Source organism: Nycticebus coucang, chromosome 13 (assembly GCF_027406575.1).
Source record: "Nycticebus coucang isolate mNycCou1 chromosome 13, mNycCou1.pri, whole genome shotgun sequence".
Classification (NCBI taxonomy): domain Eukaryota; kingdom Metazoa; phylum Chordata; class Mammalia; order Primates; family Lorisidae; genus Nycticebus; species Nycticebus coucang.
This window is the reverse complement of record NC_069792.1, coordinates 32,232,524-32,258,483: the sequence shown is the minus strand read 5'-3', so window position 1 is coordinate 32,258,483 and position 25,960 is coordinate 32,232,524. Positions and strand designations below refer to the sequence as shown.

The window sequence follows — 25,960 nt, the reverse complement described above, 5'->3', positions numbered from 1 at the left end:
CCTAGGGGGTACTGCCGCTCACCTCTTGCAGCAAAATTATCCCTGAGTTTTCAAATGAAGGAAAAAAAACCCACAAGTTTGTGCCTATGTAACCAACAAAACTTCTAAACGGTGCATCAAAGACCAGGGGGCCTCAGTGTGTACATGCAGTTGGGTCCAAAGACGCTTGAGGAGCTATACAGTGGTTGCTGTGAAAAGGGAGCTTAACTTTAAGGTTGTATACTGTGGTGCTTTGAGCATTTCAAACCCACTACAGTAACATCAGTTTTGTTTTGTTTTTTATTCAATGAATTATACAACATCCCTCACAGGAATCAGCAGGAATGGAAGATAAAGAGTTCCTAAGACAACATTCAACACACACATAACTTTTTAGAAGCATCATTGCATATAAGGTTTTTTAGAAAATATTTCACTTGCTCCTTTCCTCTGTTTTTTAAAAAGTCATTTGTAATGGCCATTTTCTCACCCCTCTGTTTTCATAAGAGCCAATTGTAAGGTTATTGTAAAGGTTCCTTCTTGTAAATATTTCTGACAATAGTGGCTATCAATGATCTCTAATCCTCTCTCATCGATGATTGAACTAATGCACTGTAAGGAAATCTATGACAGGAATCTATGACTAATGCACTGTAAGGAAATCTCAGGACACAATAAATTTGAAATTATTTTATTTTATGGAATATTGCAATTGTATGAATTTGAATATCTAGAGGAATGCACACATAAGGTTAGCCAAAGAGAGAAATATCACAACCATATTGTTATTTTAGTTACAAAGAGCCAATGGGCTGGAAGTGAAATGGTTCCCCAAGGAAAGCAAACAATGGACAAGACTCCCAGAATTAGAAATGAGAATTATTTTATTAGTACTAAAATAAATTGCTTGTAAGTCAAATCCATGTACTTAAGTATAGATACGTCTTCATATCCTCAGATAGGACAGCACCGTTATGCAGGAAGAAGGCACTTCGTGATATTTCTCGGTAATAATCGTGTTAACCACCTATCCTAGTGTGACCCAACTAATGTAAAATAAAAGCTAAAGCATATGGGTTATACTCTAAAAGCAACCCTATTTCCTAGGCTCCCGTAGTACTTTGTTATGCTTCCCTCCTTCCATTGGTTGAAGTTTTTGAATTAGTAAAACCTTCTCACCACAGCCAGTGAGTTCTCTGATCACTGACCTTGGCCATCCCTGTTCCCTTCCCTGTGGCCGTGGTCCTCTCTCCTGCCATCTCTCCAGGTGATGCAGGCTCACCTGCTGCCTTAGTGAGTGGCTGTTGCTTTATGGTCAATCCTCCCATAAACGCAGATCTGGCCCAGTAGGTATTATGGAAGTCAACTTATTTAAAACTGTGGCACTAGGTTATGGAAAGACTCCCTCCACAGAGTGAAGAATTCTTTAAGAATACAACAGAAATCAGGGTTTTGTTTTGTTTTCAGTAAGTAATGTACGTGTTTAGTGCTTTCATGCTTTGATTTAGTATTTCAATTTAATGTTTAATCATTCTCCTATCTTCTTGTGAAATTTTGCACAAATCCCAACAGGACACAAACTAAAGACAATATTAACCACAATTGATAGTGAAGGATTCAAAATTATCCTTACTCAACATGGACATTGATTGTTTTGTGTATATATGTTAATTAACTCATATTTCTTTTGCTTTATTTTCCATGCATTATCTAATTTAGCACAAAGATCTCTGAAAGAATTATAGAATTCTTTTTAAATTCCTTCTATACATTGTGTGCTTCATCAATTGGCAACACAATGCTGTATTTTTATATATTTTTAATAGTGCTTCCTAGCTTCCATTCTGTTATATTTTAATTTTTTTTATTAAATCATAACTTTGTACCTTGATGCATGAATGAGGTTCAGTGTACTGCTTTGATATACAATGTGAAATTCAACTAAATAGCACAGCCATCACAATTACACTCATTTCTTAATAGTTTTGAAATGTACTATTGCATCATGCACATTAGGTGAGGTCCCCTCAAATACCCTTCTTCCTCCCATATCCCTCCTCCCCCATCTCCTTTTCCCTTCTGTTTTCTAGACTACAGTTGGAATGTTTTTCCATTCATATTAGTGTGTAGGTGATTATATAATGATTTCATAGTAGTATTGAAGACAGTGGATAGTGTTTTTCCATTCTTCAGATACTTTACTAAGAAGAATATGTTCCAGTTCCATGCAGGTAAACTTAAAAGATGTGAAGTCTCCATCTTTTTATGGATGCGTAGTATTCCATGGTGTACATATACCTCAATTCGTTAATCCATTCATGGGTCGATGGGCACTTGGGCTGTTTCCATGTCTTGGCAGTCATGAATTGGACTGCAAGAAACATTCTGGTGCAAATGTCTTTGTTGTCAAATAATTTTTGATCATCTGGGTATATACCTAGTAGAGGATTTGCAGGATCAAATGGTAGGTCTATTTTTAGTTCCTTGAGTGTTCTCCAAACTTCCTTCCAAAAAGGTCGTATTAGCTTGCATTCCCACCAGCAGTGTAGCAGTGTTCCCTTCTCTCCACATCCACTCCAACATCTGTAGTTTTGGGATTTTGTGACGTGGGTAATCTTCCTGGAGTTAGATGATATCTCAAAGCAGTTTTGATTTGCATTTCTCTGATGATGAAGGATGATGAGCATTTTTTCATCTGTTTGTAGGCAGTGAGCCTGCCTTAATCCAAAAAGTTTCTGTTCATATCTCTTGCTCACATAGCAAAGGGACTATTTGTTCTTTTCTTATTGATTTGTTTGAGTTCCATGTAAAGTCCAGCCTCCAGAATGGTGAAGAATAAATTTCTGTTGTTTATAAATCATCCTCTCTATAGTATTTGGTCATGGCAGACCAAATGGATCAAGACAAGAAGGTTAGTGTACTGACATGAATTTGGAGGGAAAGTTTAACAAGAGAAGGTGCATAGTATATGCTAGGACCCCGACAGGGAGGCCCGTGTGGGAATCATGAGTTGTCACCCTTCCCTTCTCCTGCTTCCTCTCCGAGGTCTAGTTATAGCACCCACAACACTTTTTCTAGGAGATGCTCATTTTCACACTCTAGTCCTGGGATGTGAATGGTACAGATATTTTATTGCCATGGATGATTGGGATCCAGGCATGGGCTTCCAGTCCAGCCCGATTAGAATTCTTCCCTGAGAGTTTTTCAAAAGGAAGGAGGAGAAAGAGAGTCCACAGATGGTGGCAGAGCTGTGACATATAAGACAGCTCGTGGGCATATTTCCAACTTGTGGAAGAAGTTGGTTAGAGAGAAGCACAGATAAAAGAGGGTCCCAGAGGCTACGAATGCCTCTTTCCATTTGTACCTAAGATCTCGCTGGACTTAGACCCCGGTGTTGTCACACGTCCAATTTCCAACAGATTCCTCTTTTGCTCAAGCTGGTTTATTGGGTTGCTGCCACTTTCGTGTAAGAGTCTTGAATCATGGAGTCTGAAAAAATAAAAACCAGGGAGAAGTATTTAGGGACTGGGAAAAGCAAGTTGGTTCTATTAAATCAAACAACCTTGCCTTACTCAAAAAAGCTGCCCCACCTGTTTGAATGCAGCGCTACTCTGCAAAGTAGTAGACCCGCCGTGAGAATGTGATTAGAACCCGATTAGCGTTTATGTGAACCTATTGTATAGGATACATAAAAATCCTGCCACATGTGATTGATGTTTTGTTCATTTAGCTTTCTCTCTTCCGCATTCTGCTACGTGGAACATCTCAATCGGAGGAACTTAAAAGAATTTAGGTGCAGTCATGATGCTGCCAACATCATCATTTATATCACAGTGGGATTCATACTCCACAAGGTAGATGAGAGGAAAAGCAATTTCTTTTCTATGGGAGAACCCCTAGATTGTCTATAGATATTTATTGATAAGTTAAGAAGGTCATATTTATAACTTTCAAAATATTTTTATTTATATATTTTTAGGGTAACATCCTGAGCCCTTGCTAATAAGAACAAGATCTGATCCAGGGGCCTTCTGACTTGTGCAACTCATCACATTACAAATGCCCCACTCGCCCACCTGTGCTTTAAGTTGTAGACTCTGCTCCCATGGTACATTTCTAACATCTTCCCACCTGATCTTGCCTTGACTTTGGACTGTGCTTCCCAGGTAGCTATGGCAGACAGGATTAGTTCCCAGATGAGAAATCTGGAGATAAGAAGGGCTTTGTCATTTACTTGCTTCAGAAACTTAGGAAACTTAATCTTGAGCCTCTTGTGTTCATTGGAATGAATGAATAATACCAACCTCCTAGAGTTGTCATGTGACAAAAATTTATTAGTGAATGAATTCAAGAATATTTACTTAGTGACCATTTTATAAGAGGCATTTTTTTGGAAGCTAGCAGGGAACTAAACCTCAAACCCCTACCTTCCTAAAGCTTGTAGTCCAACGTTGGGGGCAGACCACAATGGGCGAGGTAAACCCTATGTAAGAAAGTGACAAGTGTTATGGAAGAAAATGAAAAAAAGAAAAAAATATTTGGAAGTGTGTAGGAGGGCTTCAACTTCGGAAATGTGGCCAGGAAAGCCCTCACTGAGAAGGCTGCATTTGGGGAAAGACTGGAAGAAAGGAGAGGCCACATCATTCCGGTATCTGGGACAGAAGTTTCTCAGGTGGAGGGAACAATGTGAGACCACGTTCTTAGGAGGGACCATGTACCGTGTGCTGGAGGAATAGAAAGGGCTTCATTCCTAGCTGGAGTGTAGTATGATGGGGGAAACGTCAAGGCAGACCTTTCTAGGTCCCTGCGATGTCTTTGGCCTTTACTTCAGCTAAGATGTGAAGCTGTTCGAGGGTTTTGCCATACCTGCCTTTATTGTGCCTAGACCAGCTCTGGCATGTAGCAGGTGTTCAATAAATGCTTGCTACTTGAAATATAGATTTGGTTTGTTCTTATCCTTCTTCCACCTTAAGCAGGAGCAGGAAGGATCAGGGTCATGGCCACTTTATGTTACGATATTTACAAAGTGTGTGAAATCCTCCGAATTTCCCAGAAATGCCTGCAGTAGCTCAACACTTGTGCATCACTGTCATCATTTCTTTCAAAAGCTGGCAGGGGTGGTCAATGGTGGCCTGAAATCTGCAGTGCAGAGGATTGATATTCTTACCAATAACCCATTTGTATTAGTGTCTTTCCTAAAAGCAAAAAGGATAGTTATCATATTTTCTCTCTATCAACAAGGCTAGGAGCTCATTAAATATATTTACTTAGTAGTATTAGAGTCATTATGGAAGTTAATTATATAGTGCTCAAGAGAGCATAAAAATAGAAAAACAAAGTGAGCTGATCAGAGGGAAAGAATCACACCTGCCGGTTTTCTTGCATGACCTTGATCTTGAGATAGAATTGTAATGAGAGAGAAGTTGGCTGATAATGTTGAAGGTGAAGTTTCCACTGCCTCTGTGTTCACAGCTGTTCTGAACTAGCTCCACTTATCTCTGAGAAAATCAGAAAATTAAGGTTAGAGATGTGCGCAAATGAGCATTTGCTATTCAAAACAATAATTTAAAAAACTCCCATGATACACAGTAAGTAAACAAAAAACAGCTGTGAAGCTACGTGTGGCTTTTCTGTCCTTCCTTTCATTTGTTTTTGAAAGGCATTTAACCATCACTGGCTAGTTTTGAGTTTTGCTGGTTGAGGTGTTCAGGCCACCTCCTCAACCTGAACTTAATGTCATCCTTTGTGTCCCTCAGTACCACAGGTGTCAGTCAAGGTTCTCCAGAGAAACAGAACCAGCAGGAGAGAGACACAAACACACACACATAAAGTAAGAAACACGTAACATCTCATTATATATAACACCACATAGGCCATGTATACAAAGAGATTTATTATACAGAATTGGCTCACAGGATTATGGAAGGTGAGAAGTCCCATGATCCACCATCTGCAAACTGAAGACACAGGAAAGCCAGTAGTGTAAATTCCAGTCTGAGTCCAAAGGCCTGAGAAGCAAGAATACCAATAGTGTAAGTCCCACTCCAAGGGTGGGAGATGAAGGATGTCCCAGGCCAAATGGCCAGGCAGAGAGAAAGAATTCAACCTTCCTCTATCTTTTTGATTTATTCAGGTTTTCACTGTACTGGGTGATGCCCATCTACACGGAGGAGGGCTACCTGCTTTACTCAGCCCACCAGTTCAATGCTAATTTTTTCTGGAAACAACCTCACAGACACACCCAGAAATAATGTTTAACTAGATATCTGGGCATCGTGTGGCCCAGTCAAGTTAACACATAAAGTTCAACATTACTCTATATTTTTGTTGTTTAGCCCACTTATATTTCTCTGGCCATTTTCCTTACCTATGAAACAATCTATTGACTGGTCACAACTGTGTCACAGGAATTTTCAGAGTACAGAGTATATTTGAAGTGAAAAAAAATTCTATAATTTAGTTGACAAGGATGAATTTCACAGCTATAAACAATCTTTTCTATGACTATGGTCATGGTGGCAATTATATTCATTCAATACATTGCAACAAATGGGAATAAAACATTTCTGAAATCATAGTTTATTTTTTTCAAAATAACTGCATTTATTAGTAATGTCTATGAAATATAGAGTTTCTAATGCATCATTGATTTTCAGGGTAACTGTGAGAATGAGATTTGTTGAAATAGATTGATAAAGAAGAAAATTGAAATAAATAACATTAAGTAGAATGGAATATATGAGATTTATATTTTTCTAGACCAGACAATTATGACCTAAATCAGTTAAATTGGTCTCTATGAAAATTGGTCCTTTATACGTTACCTAGGTGAGACTAATTTGTGTTTGCTGAATTTTAGAGATTTTTCAATTTCTTTACATTTTGTTAAAAGTCTAATTGGAGGGAAGTGTATTTCAGCATATTGTATGAACATGTATTCTGATGAGCTGAAGTTGAGGAGGGATGTATTTGTCTATTTGAAGATATTATCAGTCTTGCCAGCACCTTCCTCCCCTGCCCCCAGCCTTTGGTAAAAGCACTCTCCTTCTCGTTAGGAAGGTACCCCTTCCTACATTCTTGGGACCTTGTCTTCCCTGCCAAAGTTCCTGGAGTGGGAACAGGCAACTACCTGAGTTGGGACAGCCATGATACCTAATTCCACAACAACAGGCATTAGGTTGAAAATATACACATATGACCCAACTGACCAAAATAAGACTCTTCCTCCATAATTTTTTTTTTTTTTTAAACAGAACAGAATCTCACTCCATCGTTCCTGGTAAAGTGCAGTGGCATCATAGATCACAGCAACCTCAAACTCTTGGACTCCATCAATCCTTTTGCCTCCGCGTCCCAAGTTGCTGGGACTACAGACACCTGCCATAACACTCAGTTATTTTTAGAGATGGGGTCTTGCTGTAGCTCAGGTTGGTATGGAATTCTTAGCTCAAGCAATCCACCCTCCTCAGTCTCCCAGAGTGCTAGGCTTGCAGGTGTGAGCCACTGTGCCCTCCCCATAATTCTTTTTTAATTGGAGCTAATAAAAGAATTGTAGTCCTTCTTGGGGGCCAGAAGTTATAGGAACCCGGTGTCTGTGTGGAAGCAATAGGGCTGCATAGTAGACAAGGAGGTGAATGGTGGGAGAGAGGAGAAGCAGAGCGGGAGACCTTAACTTGAACTGGCCCTTGGTTCCAGCTGTCCTTTGAGACCTAATCCTATCCCTATTCTTTCCAGTAGTCCTGGCACTGTCCGTTGGGCTGAGATCAGAAATGACTGAGGCCTAGGATCTTGGTCTTTGTCATATTGTATCTCTGACAGCATTGAGGTTGGATAATGTATTCCACATTCATTACAAAACCTTGGAAAGCCCCCAAATGTGTTTATTGTCTTCTGGTGAGTCTAAAACTTAAATTACTTAGTTGTGTTTATTAATATGCTTTAAAATAGCTTGTTTACGTTTATCTTTCATTCAGGTGCATTCCCATGAGCTGTGTCTGTAGTAGACATCTTAGGCAAGAGTTGGGACTGCAAACTAACTAGCTCTAGGAAGGCAGCTTAAAATATGACCTTTAAATTTTTTAGTGTATATTTTTGTACGGCTAGCTCTCATTCTATATAACTTTATAAAGAGAATTTCCAGCTCTGATAACCAACAAGGATTTATGCTATATCTGAGCACTTTTATTGAGCCACATATATTTGTTGTCATGTAGAAACAGAAAGCATATACTGCATTGTATCTCACCCACACGTACACACAAAGATGCCTGCACTGGAACCCGGAGGATGCAATTTGCCATGAGTGACACTAAGACTATCTCCACTTGAATCACTGGCTTTTTGCAACATGTTCTAATGATAAAGGCTCACTGGTGTTTTCTTTCAAAGTCAGTTTAGATTATTTTTCTCACAAAAAGCCCACATTTTGTTTTTATCTTGTGCTGGCTTTTTTTACTGGCCATTTATGAAAACAGTTATTATCTGTGGTCTGCCAGGAGTCTGTTGAAGCATACCATAGTCATCAGTGTTTATATGGAGAGAGACACATTGCCATCTTTGACATCAACAGAAGGAGCATTTTCATACCATACAGAAAGTAATGGTGCCTGACATTTCTAGGTTGCAAGCCTCTCTTTGTTTCTTTCACTAATGGAAATAGACTTTGTGGCCTTGTTCACTTTTAGATTGTACATAAATGTTTTCGTATAAATGGAGGGGGGCAGTATTCATTTTATTATTTCATGAAAGTTGGGGGGAAGAAGGTGAAGGGAGAAAGTTGCCAGATAAACCAAACATACTTTTAAAAAATAGTTTAAATTCTGTGAATCAAAGTAGAATTGTGACATAAGCAGTAGGAATTTTTTTTTTTTTTTTGGTCAATGGTGAGTTTGTATGATCTTTCTATACAGGACTAATGAATGGAACACTTCTAAATAGAGGTAGGTATCCATACAGCTGGACTATACTGATTCCCTAGTATCATTTTATATTTAGTTGTTATTCAGTGTTGAGGACTCAATGAAATTCAATCAATTGATTCTGGAAAAAAAGCTCTCAAAATGTCAGTGGGCAATATTAGCACCCAGGATTTTCAACAAGTCCACTTTGACCAGGTCCCGTTTTCTAAGGAAGTGCTAGCATGGGGAGGTGACTTGTGATTTCTGTTACCTGAATTTTTACATGTTGGAGAATCACTTACAACAGAAAGAATTAACAGTGGAATCTAGTACAGTTGTGGGTGGTAGATACTGTTTATATCCTAGAAGAGAAAACTGTATTTTAATTCCTAGTACTGTAAAATCTGGAGGCTGAATGGCTGTTCTATCCTCACACACTGCAGTCAGACGAGGGCCCTGAGATGTTGGAAGAAAGTAAGTGAAGGTACTGATGAGATTTTTTAAAAAACAACCAAACGAAAAACTTTAATTGAGATTTTTCTGCTCATAAGCCTTAACTTGTATTTTTTGTTTTTCAATGTTTTAATATTTATTGTGAAGTTGTTTTAATACCAATGCAAATAGTCTAGCTTTATTAAAGGAATTTCTGTTTGTGTAAAAAATTTAGAATACTCAGAAAATTAAAAATGAGAAAAACAATACTACTCATTTTCTCATCATCCAGAAATAATGATTGTTGAAAGATCGATAATATCTACTCTTAGTCATTTTTCTATGCAAAAGTACACTAAAAAATCAATTTGTTAATCCTATATATTATGGCATTATTTCCTGTTCTGCTTTTTTAAAAAAAAATTACATAGACATGTATTTATTAGGTTTCCATTTTTTTGCCTTCACAAAATTAAAAAGGCTAAAGTTTAATAACAACAACGTTTCAGATAAGGACTAGAAACAAAAACCTCGTAAAGAATGAAGAAACATAAATACAATCAGAAAGGAATCAGACAATTGCTACATTGAAATATTAAGCAATAACAATAATAATGATAACAATGATGATGCAAAGAAAGTAGCATTCATGTTGTTTCTGCTTTTAATTTTTTTCTGTTAATTTTTTTAATTAAATCATAACTGTATACACTGATGCATTTATGGGGTACAATGTGCCGTTTTTGTTTTTTTTTTTTTTTTTAGATTATAAGCAGCAAACTTATTTCTCAATGTTCTGGAGGCTGGGAAGTCCAAGTTTAAGGGGAATTCAGTGTTGGGTGAGAGCCCAATTCCAGGTTCTTGCCTGATGCCTTCTTGCCGCATCCTGGAATGGTGGAGGGCCTACAATGTGCTGATTTTATAAACAATTTGTATTGCTTACATCAAAATGGTTGACATTGCCTTGACCTCCTTTTCTGCTTTTTAAATATAAAGACATAATAAACTTTTTTCAACAAGAAGTACAATGGCTACATTGTATTGTATCCTAAGAACATATAACATTTCAATTTCGTTGTTTTGGGAAACTTAACAAAATTCACTAACAAACTAAATGAAAAAACACCCTAGTTTCTATTTTAGTAGCAATTTGGTAACATATATTAGAGTTGAAGCTGTGTGTGTCATATAACCTAGAAGGGTATTTTGATTTATGTATTTGAGAGAAGCTCTTCCCTTTGTGCTGTTAAAGGAGACATGTACGTTGCTGGACTAGTTTATACACAGCTCACTGTGCGTCACAGTGTGTTATATAATAGATTGTGGTTTGTTTATACCATACAATAATATATAGTCTTGCACAGTGAGCACAGGACACAGTAAGTAGAGTACAGTTGAGTGTGCATTGAACAAACTACATCTATATCAAGGCAATGTGGATGAATCCCCATAACTTAAGGTTAGGATCCAGAAGAAAGGGGCAAAAGGATGCATAGTATATCATTTACAAAAAATTTTAAAACATAAATTTACCATACATATATTGTTCATGGACGTCTCAGCAGCACATCTCCCCACCCAGCAGCCTTCCCCACTGATGCTAGAGCCAAAATATCCATGTTCTTATCTAAGGCGAGTCCTCCTTTTGTATACAAGGTCAGAGCTCGTTATCCTCCGCAGGGGCTGTGCTCCAATGACTCTCCCCACCATCTTCTGCACTGTCCATTTTTCCTGTTCCCTCGGACGACTAACTTCCAATCATTTAAAAAGCAAAACCAAAACTCTCTAAATCCCTCTCGTCCCACTGTATTTGTTTATTACCTTTTAAAATACTACAGAGTATATCATTAAGTGTATTGCTTATTGTACATCTCCCCCTAACTGGAAAGTAAGCTTCAGCTGCGTCGGAGCAGGGATTGCTGTCTCTTTGTTCAGCGATGTAGCCCAGACACCTGGAACAAGCTCTAGTTCAAACAAGAAGGTGTTGACCAAGGCTGGCAAATGACAGACCATAAAATCATGGATACATCCTAGGTATGATGATCAACAACTTCAGAAGAGGGGCTCCTTGGAGGGCATAGGAAAGGGGAAAGCTCAGGGAGCTCTAGCTATTCACAATAGAGTAGAACCTCCATAGTTGACCACAACCCTACACTGACCCCCTTCTTAAGCTGAGCTAATTGTCACAACCACACGTGCACCACGTGTATGTACAGTGGGCCTAGTTCTTTATGTTGACCACCTCTGTATGTTGACCAGCTTGTTACAGTCCCTTGCTGGGGGAGGTCAACTTGCAGAGGCTCTCCTGTATTATATCTGTTGAAATAAAAAAGTAAAAGAAAGCCCTTTAGAAAAGATGATGTAATTTAAATCCTTGTTAAAGCAGGATTTAAATTATTTTTTGTATTTTTAGCATGTTCCTACATAAAAAATAAAGATATTGCAATAAATATCTTTGTACATGAATTTTCCTATTTTCTATTATTTCCCAGAAATGAATTTTTAAAAAACTCAATTTTAAGAATGCAAAGACATTGAGATTCACGATACACATTAACCAATAGTGTATGAAAGGTTTGTTCTACTACAGCCTCACCAGGCATAAATAGAATAATTGCTATCTTTTATGGAGTGCTTATGAGAGACGGGCATCCTCACTTTCTACAAGCAAAGTAATCCTTCCAAAAACTTTATAAAATTGGGACTACTATACTACCCACCTTTTAGATGACAAAGTCAAAGGACACAGACCTAACTTGCTTTGTCCAAGACACTCAGCTTAAAAATGATATAGCCAGTACTTAAATCCATATCTGTGTCCCACCAAAGTTATGTCCTTAACTAGGGAATCAAAAAACTTGCATATCTGATATGCTAAAAAGTATCTCATGGTTTTGGATAATTCTTTTTTCTCGATAAAGAATATTTGCAGAGTTTTTCCTATTCTTAAAATTCAATTTTTTAAAATGTAACTTCAAAATAGGTGTTTCTAGCCATTAATTTTCTCTGGAACACGGTGAGCCATTTTTTTTTTTTTTCATGCTTCAAACGAAAAGTATTTTTTTTTTTAATTAAATCATAGCTGTGTACATTAATGTGATCATGGGACACCATACACTGGTTTTATAAACCGTCTGACACGTTTTCATCATAATGGTTAACATAGCCTTCCTGGCATTTTCTTAGTTATTGTGTTAAGACATTTACATTCTACATTTACTAAGCTTCACTTATACCCTTATAAGATGCACTGCAGGTGTAATCACACCAATCCCCCTCCCTCCACCCACCTCCCCTCTCCCTCCCCTACCCACTATTCTTGGGTTATAACTGGGTTATAGCTTTATTGTGAAAGCCATAAATTAGTTTCATAGTAGGGCTGAGTACATTGGATACTTTTTCTTCCATTCTTGAGATACTTTACTAAGAAAAATGTTTCAGCTCCATCCATGTAAACATGAAAGAGGTAAAGTTTCCATCATTCTTTAAGGCTACATAATATTCCATGGTGTACATATACCACTATTTATTAATCCATTCGTGGATCGATGGGCACTTGAGATTTTTCCATAACTTAGCAATTAGGAATTGGGCTACAATAAGCATTCTGGTACAAATATCTTTGTTATGATGTGATTTTTGGTCTTCTGAGTATATGCCTAGTAGAGGAATTACAGGATTGAATGGCAGATCTATTTTTAGATCTCTAAGTGTTCTCCAAACATCTTTCCAAAAGCAATGTATTAATTTGCATTCTCACCAGCAGTGTAGAAGTGTTCCCTTTTCTCCACATCCACGCCAACATCTCTGGTCTTGGGATTTTGTGATATAGGCTAATCTTACCAGACGTAGCTGATATCTCAAGGTAGTTTTGATTTCATTTCTCTGATGATTAAGGATGATGAGCATTTTTTTATATGTCTGTAGGCTGTGCACCTGTCTTCTTCAGAGAAGTTTCTCTTCAAGTCTCTTGCCCAGCCTGTGATGGGATCACTTGTTCTTTTCTTGCTTATAGGTTTGAGTTCTCTGTGGATTCTGGTTATTAAACCTTTGTCAGACATAAGCTGCAAATATCTTCTCCCATTCTCAGGGCTATCTTCTTGCTTTACTTACTGTATTCTTGGCTGTGCAGAAGCTTTTTAATTTGATCAGGTCCCACTAGTGTATTTTTGAAGCTGCTTCCATTGCCCGGGGTGTCCTCCTCATAAAATAGTCGCCCAGGCCGATTTCTTCAAGGGTTTCCGCTGCACTCTCTTCTAGTATTTTTATAGTTTCACGTTTAACTTTCAATCGTTAATCCAGTGAGAGTCTATCATAGTTAATGGTGAAAGGTGTGGGTCCAGTTTCAGTCTTCTGCAGGTTGCCAGCCAGTTCATCCAGCACCATTTGTTAAATAGGAAATCTTTTCCCCACTGAATGTTTTTAATTGGCTTGTCACAGATCAAATAACGGAAAGTAGCTGGATTCATATCTTGGTTCTCTATTCTGTTCCTGACATCTACTTCTCTGCTTTTGTGCCAGTACCATGCTATTTTGATCACTATCGATTTGTAGTATGGTCTGAGGTCTGGTAGCGTGATTCCTCCTGCTTTGTTTTTCTTTCTGAGTAATGTTTTGGTTATTCGAGGTTTTTTCTGATTCCATATAAAACGAAGTATTGTTTTTTCAAGATCTTTAAAGTGTAACAGTGGAGCTTTAATAGGGATTGCATTGAAATTATATATTGCTTTGGGTAGTATGGACATTTTAACCATGTTGATTCTTCCCACCCATGAGCATGGTGTGTTTTTCCATTTGTTAACATTTTCAGCTATTTCTTTTCTTAGAGTTTCATAGTTCTCTTTATAGAGATCTTTCACGTCCTTTGTTGGATAAACTCCCAAATATTTCATCTCTTTGGCACTACTGTGAAGGGAATAGAGTCCTAAACTATTTATTCAACTTGACTATTGTCGGTATATATAATGGCTACTGATTTATGAACGTTAATTTCGAAACCTGAGACGCTGCTGTATTCCTTGATCTCTTCTAAGAGTTTTGTAGTAGAATCCCTGGTGTTTTCCAGATATACAAACATATCTGCAAAGAGCTAAGGTGTGATCTCTTCTGACCCTCATTGCATTGGCTAAAACTTCCATTACAATGTTAAAAAGCAATGGAGACGATGGGTAGCCTTGTCTGTTCCTGATCTGAGTGGAAATGATTCCAATTTAACTCCATTCAATACGATATTGGCTGTGGGTTTGCTGTAGATTGTCTCTATCTGTTTAACAAATGTCCCTTCTATACCGATTTTCTTAAGTGTTCTGATCATGAAGGGATGCTGGATATTATCAAAAGCTTTTCCTGCATCGATTGAGAGAATCATATGGTCTTTGTTTTTTAATTTGTTTAGGTGCTGGATTACATTTATAGATTTATGTATATTGAACCAGCCTTGAGACCCTGGGATAAAACCGACTTGGTCATGATGTATAATTTGTTTGATGTGTTGCTGGATTCTGTTTGTTAGGATCTTGTTGAATATTTTTGCATCTATATTCATTAGTGATATTGGTCTATAATTTTCTTTTCTTGTTGGGTCTTTTCCTGGTTTGGGGATCAGAGTGATGTTTCCTTCATAGAACGTGTTGGGTAGTCTTCCTTCTTTTTCTACCTTTGGAACAGGTTGAGTAATATAGGTACTAATTCCTCTTTAAAGGTTTGGTAGAATTCTGACGAGAAACCATCTGGTCCCGGGCTTTTCTTTTTAGGGAGGTTTTGTACGGTTGATGCTAATTCCGAACTTTATATGGGCCTCTTCAACATTTCCACTTGATTCTGGCTAAGTCTTGGAAGGTGATATGCTTCCAAGTATTGTCAATTTCCTTCAGATTTTCATATTTCTGAGAATAAAGTTTCTTGTAATATTCAGTAAGGATTTTTTGAGTTTCTGAGGAGTCTGTTGTTATTTTTTCTTTGTCGTTTCCGATTGATGAGGTTAGAGATTTTACTCTTTTTTTCCTGAGTAGGTTGACCAAAGGTTTATCTATTTTATTGACTTTTTCAAAAAACCAACTTTTTGATTTATTGATCTGTTGTCTAATTCTTTTGTTTTCAATTTCACTTAATTCTGTTCTAATTTTGGTTATTTCTTTTCTTCTACTGGGTTTGGGGTTGGAATGTTCTTCCTTTTCCAGTTGCTTGAATGTCCCATTAAGTTGTTAACTTCCTCTCTTTCCTTTCTCTTGAGGAAGGCTTGCAGTGCTATAAATTTCCCTTTTAGGACTGCCTGTGCGGTATCCCAGAGTTTCTGATAATTCGTGTCTTCATTGTCATTTTGTTCAAAAGCCTGGCAATTTCCTTCTTAATCTCATCTTGACCCAGCTATCATTCAGCATAAGGTTATTTAACTTCCATGTTTTTGTATGAGTATGCAGATTCCTGTTGTTACTGAGCTCAAATGTTATTCCATGGTGGTCCGAGAAGATGTAAGGAATAATTTCTATTGCTTTAAATTTACTGAGGTGAGACTTGTGACCCAAGATGTGATGGATTTTGGAGTATGTTCCATGGGCTGATGAGAAGTATGTGTATTCAGTTTTGTTGGAATGAACTGTTCTGTAGATGTCTGCTAAATGCAAATGTTAGATGGTTAGGTTTAAATCTAAAATGTCTTTACTGAGCTTCTTATTGGAGGATCGATCCAACACTGCCGAAGGAGTGTTGAAATCTCCAACTATTATGGAGCTAGAAGAAATCCAGTTGCTCATGTCTGTTAGAGTCTCTCTTATAAATTGAGGTGCATTGTGGTTGGGTGCATGGATATTAATGATTGAAATCTCATCATATTGAGTATTACCCTTAACAAATATGAAGTGACCACACTTATCCTTCCTTACTTTTGTTGGTTTAAACCCTATTCTATCTGGCCTGAGTTTTTGTATGCAGTCAGCTAACCTGTACTTCTTTAGAGGACAGTTTAAGCCATTCACATTAATGGAGAATATTGATAAGTCTGGTAAAATTTTGGGTATCGAGTTTTTTGAAAGTCCAGTGGACATTTTTAATCCTTTTGCCACTGTGGAAGTTGGAGTTTCATCCAAAGTTTCTGAGTGAGTTTACTTTTGTGGTAGAGGATCGGGCTGGTCATTATGGAGGATAGGTCTGATAATATCCTGAAGAGCTGGTTTGGTTATGGCAAATTTCTTCACCATATGAATGTTATGAAAGTATTTAATTTCCCCATCATATATGAAACTCAGTTTAGTTGGATACAGGACCCGGGGTTGAAAATCATTTTGCTTTAGGAGATTAAAAGTCGATGACCACCCTCTTCTGGCTGGAACAGTTTCAGCAGAGAGATCTCCAGTCATTCTAATAATCTTCCCTTTGTAGGTAATGGATTTCTTATGTCTGGCTGCTCTGAGAATTTTCTCCTTCATGTTAACTTTAGTGAAGTTAATTATCATATGCCTGGGGGATATTTTATTGAGATTGAGTAATGCTGCGGTTCTGAAACTGTCTGCTATCTGAATTTCTGAATCTCTTGGCATGTCTGGATAATTCTCTTTCATAATTTAATGGAGAAGGGCCTATGTGCCTAGGAGAGCCACTTCATCAGTTTCAGGAATTACGATGAGGGGGATATTAGCCTTCTTCGAATTATCCAACATCTCTCTGAGAGAATGATCTGTTTTTTTTTTTTTTTTATTGTTGGGGATTCATTGAGGGTACAATAAGCCAGTTACACTGATTGCAATTGTTAGGTAAAGTCCCTCTTGCAATAATGTCTTACCCCCATAAAGTGTGACACACACTAAGGCCCCACCCCCCTCCCTCCATCCCTCTCTCTCTTCCACCCCCCATAATCTTAATTGTCATTAATTGTCCTCAAATCAAGATTGAGTACATAGGATTCATGCTTCTCCATTCTTGTGATGCTTTACTAACAATACTGTCTTCCACTGCCATCCAGGTTAATATGAAGGATGTAAAGTCTCCATTTTTTGTAATGGCTGAATAGTATTCTATGGTATACATATACCACAGCTTGTTAATCCATTCCTGGGTTGGTGGGCATTTAGGCTGTTTCCACATTTTGGCAATTGTAAATTGAGCTGCAATAAACAGTCTGGTACAAGTGTCCTTATGATAAAAGGATTTTTTTCCTTCTGGGTAGATGCTCAGTAATAGGATTGCAGGATGAAATGGGAGGTCTAGCTTGAGTGCTTCGAGGTTTCTCCATACTTCCTTCCAGAAAGGTTGTACTAGTTTGCAGTCCCACCAGCAGTGTAAAAGTGTTCCCTTCTCTCCACATCCACGCCAGCATCTGCAGTTTTGAGCTTTTGTGATGTGGGCCACTCTAACTGGGGTTAGATGATATCTCAGGGTTGTTTTGATTTGCATTTCTCTAATATATGGAGATGATGAACATTTTTTCATGTGTTTGTTAGCCATTCATCTGTCATCTTTAGAGAAAGTTCTATTCATGTCTCTTGCCCATTGATGTAAAGGGATTGTTGGCTTTTTTCATGTGGATTAATTTGAGTTCTCTATACATCCTAGTTATCAAGCTTTTGTCTGATTGAAAATATGCAAATATCCTTTCTCATTGTGTAGGTTGTCTCTTTGCTTTGGTTATTGTCTCCTTAGCTGTACAGAAGCTTTTCAGTTTAATGAAGTCCCATTTGTTTATTTTTGCTGTTGTTGCAATTGCCATGGAAGTCTTCTTCATGAAGTCTTTCCCCAGGCCAATATCTTCCAGTGTTTTTCCTATGCTTTCTTTGAGGATTTTTATTGTTTCATGCCTTAAATTTAAGTCCTTTATCCATCTTGAATCAATTTTTGTGAGTGGGGAAAGGTGTGGGTCCAGTTTCAGTCTTTCACATTTAGACATCCAGTTCTCCCAACACCATTTATTGAATAGGGAGTCTTTCCCCCAAGGTAAGTTCTTGTTTGGTGTATCGAAGATTAGGTGGTTGTAAGATGTTAGTTTCATTTCTTGGTTTTCAATTCGATTCCAAGTGTATATGTCTCTGTTTTTGCGCCAGTACCATGCTGTCTTGACCACTATGGCTTTGTAGTACAGACTAAAATCTGGTATGCTGATGCCCCCAGCTTTATTTTTATTACTAAGAACTGCATTAGCTATATGGTTTATTTTCCGGGTCCATACAAAACGCAGAAACATTTTTTCTAAATCTTGAAAGTACGATGTTGATACTTTGATAGGAATGGCATTGAATAGGTAGATAGCTTTGGGAAGTATAGACATTTTAAAAATGTTGATATTTCCCATCCATGAGCATGGTATGTTCTTCCATTTGTTAATATCCTCTGCTATTTCCTTTCTGAGGATTTCATAGTTTTCTTTATACAGGTCCTTCACCTCCTTCGTTAGGTACATTCCTAGGTATTTATTTTCTTTGAACCTATGGTGAAGGGAGTTGTGTCCTTAATTAGCTTCTCATCTTGACTGTTATTGGTGTACACAAAGGCTACTGACTTATGGACATTGATTTTATATCCTGAAACATTACTGTATTTTTTGATGACTTCTAGGAGTCTTGTGGTTGAGTCTTTGGGGTTCTCTAAGTATAAGATCATGTCATCAGCAAAGAGGGAGAATTGGACCTCCTCTGCTCCCATTTGGATTCCCTTTATTTCCTTGTCTTGCCTAATTGTATTGGCTAGAACTTCCAGCACTACGTTGAATAGTAAAGGTGACAGAGGACAACCTTGTCTGGTTCCAGTTCTAAGAGGAAAAGCTTTCAGTTTTACTCCATTCAGTAAAATATTGGCTGTGGGTTTGTCATAGATAGCTTCAATCAGTTTTAGAAATGTGGCACCTATGCCTATACTCTTCAGTGTTCTAATTAGAAAAGGATGCTGGATTTTATCAAATGCTTTTTCTGCGTCTATTGAGAGGATCATGTGATCATTATTTTTGCCTCTGTTAATATGGTGGATAACGTTTATGGACTTGCGTATGTTAAACCACCCTTGCATCCCTGGGATGAAGCCTACTTGATCATGATGAATGACTTTTTTGATGATAAGTTGTAATCTATTGACTAGGATTTTGTTGAGAATTTTTGCATCTATATTCATGAGTGAGATTGGTCTGAAATTCTCCTTTTTGTTTGGGTCTTTTCCTGGTTTTGGTATCAGGGTGATGTTTGCTTCGTAGAATGTGTTGGGGAAGATTCCTTCTTCCTCAGTTTATTGGAATAATTTCTGCAGTACAGGAATAAGCTCTTCCTTGAAGGTTTGATAGAATTCTGGAGTGAAGCCATCTGGACCAGGGCATTTTTTAGTTGGAAGCATTTTTATTGTTTCTTTGATCTCAGTGCTAGAAGTTGGTCTGTTCAGGAAGTCTATTTCTTGCTGGCTAAGTCTAGGGAGAGGGTGTGATTCCAAATATTGATCCATTTCCTTCACATTGTCAAATTTCTGGGCATAGAGTTTCTGGTAGTATTCAGAGATGATCTCTTGTATCTCTGTGGGTTCAGTTGTTATTTCCCCTTTATCATTTCTGATTGAGGTTACTAGAGATTTTACTTTTCTATTTCTATTTACTCTGACCAATGGTTTATCTATTATATTTATTTTTTCAAAAAACCAACTCCTTCTTTCATTAATTTTCTGAATGATTCTTTTGTTATCAATTTCATTGATCTCTGATTTGATTTTGGATATTTCTTTTCTTCTACTGAGTTTAGGCTTAGATTGTTCTGCTTTTTCCAATTCCATAAGATCTCTTGTGAGATTGTTGATGTGCTCTCTTTCTGTTTTTCGAATGTAGGCATCTAAAGCGTTGAATTTTCCTCTCAAAACTGCTTTTGCAGTATCCCACAGGTTTTGGTAGCTTGTGTCTTCATTGTTGTTATAATCAAGGAAGTTAATGATTTCCTGTTTTATTTCTTCCTGCACCCATCTGTTATTCAACAGAAGATTGTTTAATTTCCATGCCTTTGGGTGGGGTCGAGCATTTTTGTTAGAGTTGAGTTCCACCTTTAGTGCCTTATTGTCTGAAAAGATACAAGGTAAAATTTCAATTCTTTTGATTCTGTTGATATTTGTTTTGTGTCCCAGGATATGATCAATTTTGGAGAATGTTCCATGGGGTGATGAGAAGAATGTATATTCTTATCTTTTGGGTGGAGTGTTCTATATGCGTCTATCAAGCATAGTTGTTCTAGGGTCTCATTTAAATCTCTTATATCTTTGTTTAATTTCTGTTTAGAGGATCTGTCCAGCTCTGTAAGAAGAGTGTTAAAGTCCCCTGTTATGATGGTATTATCAGATATCATATTGCTCACAGTGAGTAATGTCTGCTTCAAGAATCTGGGAGCATTTAAATTGGGTGCATACATATTTAGAATTGAAATGTCTCCTTGTTGTAGTTTTCCCTTGACCAATATAAAGTGACCATCTTGGTCTTTTTTGACTCCAGTTGCTTTAAATCCACATGTATCTGAAAATAAGATTGCAACTCCTCTTTTCTTCTGAATTCCATTTGCCTGAAAAATTGTCTTCCAACCCTTGACTCGGAGCTTTAATTTGTCTTTTGAAGCCAGGTGTATTTCTTGCACACAGCAAATGGATGGCTTGTGTTTTTTAATCCAGTCAGCCAATCTATGTCTCTTCAGTGGGAATTCAAGCCGTTAACATTTATTGAGATAATTGATAAGTGTGGTAATATTCTATTCGTCTTATTTTGTGAGAGTCCATTGCTTAGTTTTATCTTTTGCATCAGTGTGGAGGTTAGGTTCTGTCCTTTGATTTCTGAGTTCTTACTTTGCTGCTGATCCATTGTGGTGGTTAGTGTGCAGAACAGGTTGAAGTATTTCCTGTAGAGCTGGTCTTCTTGTGGCGAATTTCCTCAATGTTTGTATATTCGTAAATGATTTGATTTCTCCATCAATTTTTAAGGTTAGCTTAGCAGGGTACAGAATTCTGGGCTGAAAATTTTTCTGTTTAAGTACATTAAACGTAGATGACCATTGTCTTCTTGCTTGGAAAGTTTCATTAGAGAAGTCTGCGGTCCCTCTGATGGATTTGCCCCTGTAGGTCAACTGGCGCTTACTCCTGGCAGCTTGCAGAATCTTTTCTTTTGTCTTGACTTTGGACAGGTTCATCACAATGTGTCTTGGAGAAGCTCAGTTAGAGTTGAGGCGACCTGGGGTCCGATATCCCTCTGAAAGCAGTGTGTCAGAATCTTTGGTGATGTTTGGGAAATTTTCTTTTATAATATTCTCTAGTATGGCTTCCATTCCTCTGGGGCATTCTTCTTCCCCTTCTGGAATTCCTATAACTCGTATGTTGGAACGCTTCATAAAGTCCCATAATTCTGACAGTGAACGTTCTGCTTTCTCACTCTTCTTTTCTGCCTCTTTTACTGTCTGAGTTATCTCAAGAACTTTGTCTTCTACCTCTGAAATTCTTTCTTCTGCATGGTCTAACCTGTTGCTGATACTTTCCATTGCATCTTTAAGTTCCCTAATTGACTGTTTCAGTTCCTTCAGCTCTGCTATATCCTTTTAATATTCTTCATATCGTTCATCTCTTATTTGATTCTGTTTTTGGATTTCCTTTCGGTTATTTTCTACTTTATTAGCAATTTCCTTCATTGTTTCCATCATTTCTTTCATTGTTTTCAACATGTGTATTCTAAATTCCCTTTCTGTCATTCCTAACATTTCTTTACAGGTGGATTCATCTGCAGTAGCTACCTCATGGTCCCTTGGTGGGGTTGTTCTAGACTGGTTCTTCATGTTGCCTGGAGTTTTCTGCTGATTCTTCCTCATGAGTGATTTCTTTTATCTGTTTCCTTGCCCTAATTTTCCTTTCACTTCCTCTTGCTCTTCAAGTTCTTGTGCCTGTGGACTAAGGGTTACAGGACCGGAAGGGTGAGAAGGTTGAAGAGCAAAAAAGGGATGAAAGAAAGGAAGACCGAGTGATAAGAAAAAAAAAGAAAGATAGAGAAAGGAGAGGGGGTGGGTATAAGGAATATTGACAAAAAGAAGAGAGGCACAGATAGAGGGAGACAGGGCAAAATAGGTGTACAGTAGGGTACTTTCACACAACCTTAAAAAACCCCACCTTCTGGGGGTGCCCAGTTGGGTGGTTCCCTTGAGGTCAGCAGCTCTTTTCTTACCTGATCAGACACAGTACCCCACCTCCACCAAGTAGAGAGGAAAGACAAAAATGCTATAAATCAAACCAAAACAAGCAAACAGAAAACTTTATGCGGATAAAATTGGGTGAAAAACCAAATGATAGCAGTAGAAACACTAGCAAAAATGATGTTCTAGTTATTAAAAAAGGCAGCAATGGGAAATTATAATTAAACTAGAAAAAATGTGAAAGAAAAAGGGATCTGTATGGAAAAGATTGAAATTAGAAAACAAAAGAACATCAACAACATTAAAATAAACAAAAAAAAACAAAAAAAAAAAAGAAAAAAATACACAAGCAAAAACAAAGCAGTTTGTATATGTGATTGAATATTGTCTGGGCAACAAGTGGTCTTCTGGGGTATGAGATGTTAATCACAGTTCTGATACGACTGGAGGCTGCTGATTTCTCAAACCCCAGCAGGTAGACACCCTAAATCTCTCTTCAGCCCACTTAAAAGGCACTTTGAACTTGTAAACTTGCTGAGAAAAAGCTTTCCCAGCTTTCTGGCTGAAATCACTGCTGAAGTGGCTATCCACTTACCCAGTGTGCCAAAACCGGTCTCACTCTGCCCCTGAGGGTTAGGGCTGCAAGGCGGCTCAGACCCCACCCTTAGACTACTTGGTTGCTGGGTTACCAGCTCCCACCGTTTCTAGCTCTGCGACCCTGAGGGCTGAGCTTGCCGGGGCAGATCACTGACAATGGTTCCATGTGACCCACCGCCAAACACTATTAGCTCCGTCTGGCTCAGCGGCTCAGACTGGGGCCCTAGACAACGGCCAAAGTTCTCTGCACTCCCGCTCAGCCCCTCCCCAAGGCAGTTCAACTCAGTGCCAAGTCCAAGGACACCAAAACAGTTCACAGGTAAGGCCTTTCTGGTTTGCAGTCTTGCTGCTACTGAACTTACAGTTGTGGGCGGGTTTAGACGCACTGAACACACGCAACCACTTGCCGTTTTTCCACTGTTTTAGTCCTCTTCTTGGGGTCCAGAAGTCTCTCGCTGACTCCCTGTATCCTCATAGGAGTGATGACAGGCAGATCCCACCAGCCAGAGATGCCTGGAGTCCTATCTCCCCAGACTCACGGTGCCCAGATGCAAGGAAGCTGTTACTCGGCCGCCATGTTGCTCTGCCTCCCATCGAGAATGATCTGTTTTTACTTTCCATTTCTCTTCCTCTTTGAGAGTTTGGGAGTGTTCAAAGGCTTTGTCTTCAGTGTCAGCAATCCTTTCCACTGCTTGCTCCACTCTGTTACTGAGGGATTCTACTGCATTTTTCAGATCTTGGCAGACTGCAAATTCTTGCTTCAGTGGGTGAAAATTTTTGGTGGTTTTGTCTTTAAATTCGTTAAATTCTTGAGACAACTTTTGAATTTCTCCTCGAATTTCTTTTTTTTTTTTTTTTCTGTAGAGACAGAGTCTCACTTTATGGCCCTTGGTAGAGTGCCGTGGCCTCACACAGCTCACAGCAACCTCCAACTCCTGGGCTTAAGCGATTCTCTTGCCTCAGCCTCCCAAGTAGCTAGGACTACAGGCGCCTGCCACAACGCCCGGCTATTCTTTGGTTGCAGTTTGGCCGGGGTGTGTTTGAACCTGCCACCCTCAGTATATGGGGCCGGAGCCTTACCGACTGAGCCACAGGCACCGCCCTGTCCTCGAATTTCTAATTCCGAGTTTTGAATTCCTGCTCGAATTTCTAATTCCAAATTTTCGTCCACTTTATCACTCTCGTTTGCAATCCAAACTCTGAATTCAATTTATGACATCTTGGCCAGTTGTTTATGAATGGGATCTTCAGTTACATCTGCCATATCTTTCCTGGGGGTGTTGATCTATTCTGGTTATTCATGTTACCAGAGTTTTTCTGCCAATTCCACCCCATGATTGTTTTGCACCTTTTGATTTTTCCCCTGGACCTCTGTCGAGGACGCGTACAGTGCTATGGCCTGAGAAACTGGGGCCCTGTCTGGTGTGGTGGGGCTAAGTGGTTCTTTCTTGTTTTCAGCTGGTTTCTGTTTGACCCTAGTGATACAGTTACTCTGGGTTGAAGTCTCAGCTGTGGAGAAATACCAGCAGTTAAGTCATCCCACCCCACACAGCCAACAATTGGGAAAGGAAACCTTCCTACAACCACACACCCAGGGCACGACCTGAATAGTTGATTGGCTCAGTTCAAAAAGTCCAAATCAATTGTCTCAGTCAGCACCTGTCTCCGTTGGGAGTTGAAAAGGTCTGTGACAAGGGGATCACAGGGGTTTGGTGACTACTCTGATATGGCTTGCTCCAGTGCTGCGTGGAGTCAGGAGGAGCCACCCAGCAAATAGATCAGTCTGGGAAGGTTGATGCCTCCTTCCCCACCTTGTACCTCTGTCACACCCAGTCACTGATAGCCCTGCAGTTGGCTGACCCAGTTTCCTGTAGTGAACAGATACTCCAGGGGTTTGCACCTGCCTGAATCACAAGGAAATCTATTTCTGCTGTCATTCTGCTGCGCTCTGCCTCTATCTAGCAGGAGGAGGTGAGGCCTGACAACCTCGGGCGCTTGATGGAGGCTGGGGAGTGTTCACTTAGTTCCAGCCCCGCCCCTGATTGATGTTACTGACAGAACAGAACAGAAAAACTTTGTGGGAATTTGTTCCGTTCCTACTAAATTCCCCTGTAGAAGAGAAGTTGTTTTGAGTTCCCAGAGCCTGTGCCTCAGGCGCTGTCTTTGCTCCTGCAGGTTTGTATTTGGTTACCTGTCAGTTCTATCCTGCTGCCTTCCTTTGTCTATAGGCTGATGATCCCCTGAGAGCCGGGTGCATCTTTGGCTCAGTAAAGCGGTCCTCTGGGTCAGCCCCACCCTGGGATCTTCCCGGTACTGTGAGTGCGTATCTAGTCCCTGCGCACCACCCAGGTCGGTACCCCCTCAGGCAAATCCTTTACTCACGGGGCCTGCGTTTCCGTCCCAGATCTCTTCAGTGGTGGTTGCCACCTGAGTAGATGCCAGGCCTCCTCTGTTTGCCCAGGGAGACAGGGTATGTGGCTTCAGAATATCTGGGAGTGAGCCGTATTGTTGCTAAAAGACAGCTGCTGCTCTGTGCCTCAGGGCACTGCCGCTTGGGTGTGGTTCCCTCTCAGCCTACCATCCTCTACTCACTCTTGTGCCCCAGAGTCAGCACTGACCAGCTGCAGTTTAGGCACTGTCCACATCCCTCGAGAAATCACCCAAGTATCTGGACTCCTGGGGGCCAGGCCTCCAGACCTCAGAGTGCGAGTGGAGGGGAGTGCTGGGAGCTCAGAGTTGCAGGTAGGGAATATACACAGTTTTATACAGTTTTATGCCTGGCAGGAGAATGCCGTGGCACCCTAGTAGGGGAGGGAGGTCCAGGTTTTAGAGGGTTTCTCCCGTAGAGTGTAGTGGGAGGACCTTTGAACTCTGCTTGTTTGTTTGTGGGGCACTCTGAGCTGTTCTCATGGGGGAGGGGACTCCTGTCCTCTTGGTGATGGATTT

At 39.2% G+C, this 25,960-nt stretch overlaps 1 protein-coding gene across 1 annotated transcript in view; it reads right to left on the bottom strand.

Annotated features, from left to right (window-relative positions):
• Window positions 1–708: 708 nt before the first annotated feature.
• The window catches only part of LOC128563313 (uncharacterized), a 56,448-nt gene continuing 31,196 nt past the window's right edge, over window positions 709–25,960 (bottom strand). Inside the window, exons 2-4 of the mRNA XM_053558652.1 lie at window positions 5,893–5,987; window positions 5,347–5,477; window positions 709–3,468 (exon numbers count right to left, since the gene is read on the bottom strand). Of these exons, the coding sequence (XP_053414627.1) occupies window positions 5,462–5,477; window positions 5,893–5,987 (111 nt within the window). The 3' untranslated portion in view covers window positions 709–3,468; window positions 5,347–5,461. The remainder of the gene's footprint in view (window positions 3,469–5,346; window positions 5,478–5,892; window positions 5,988–25,960) is intronic.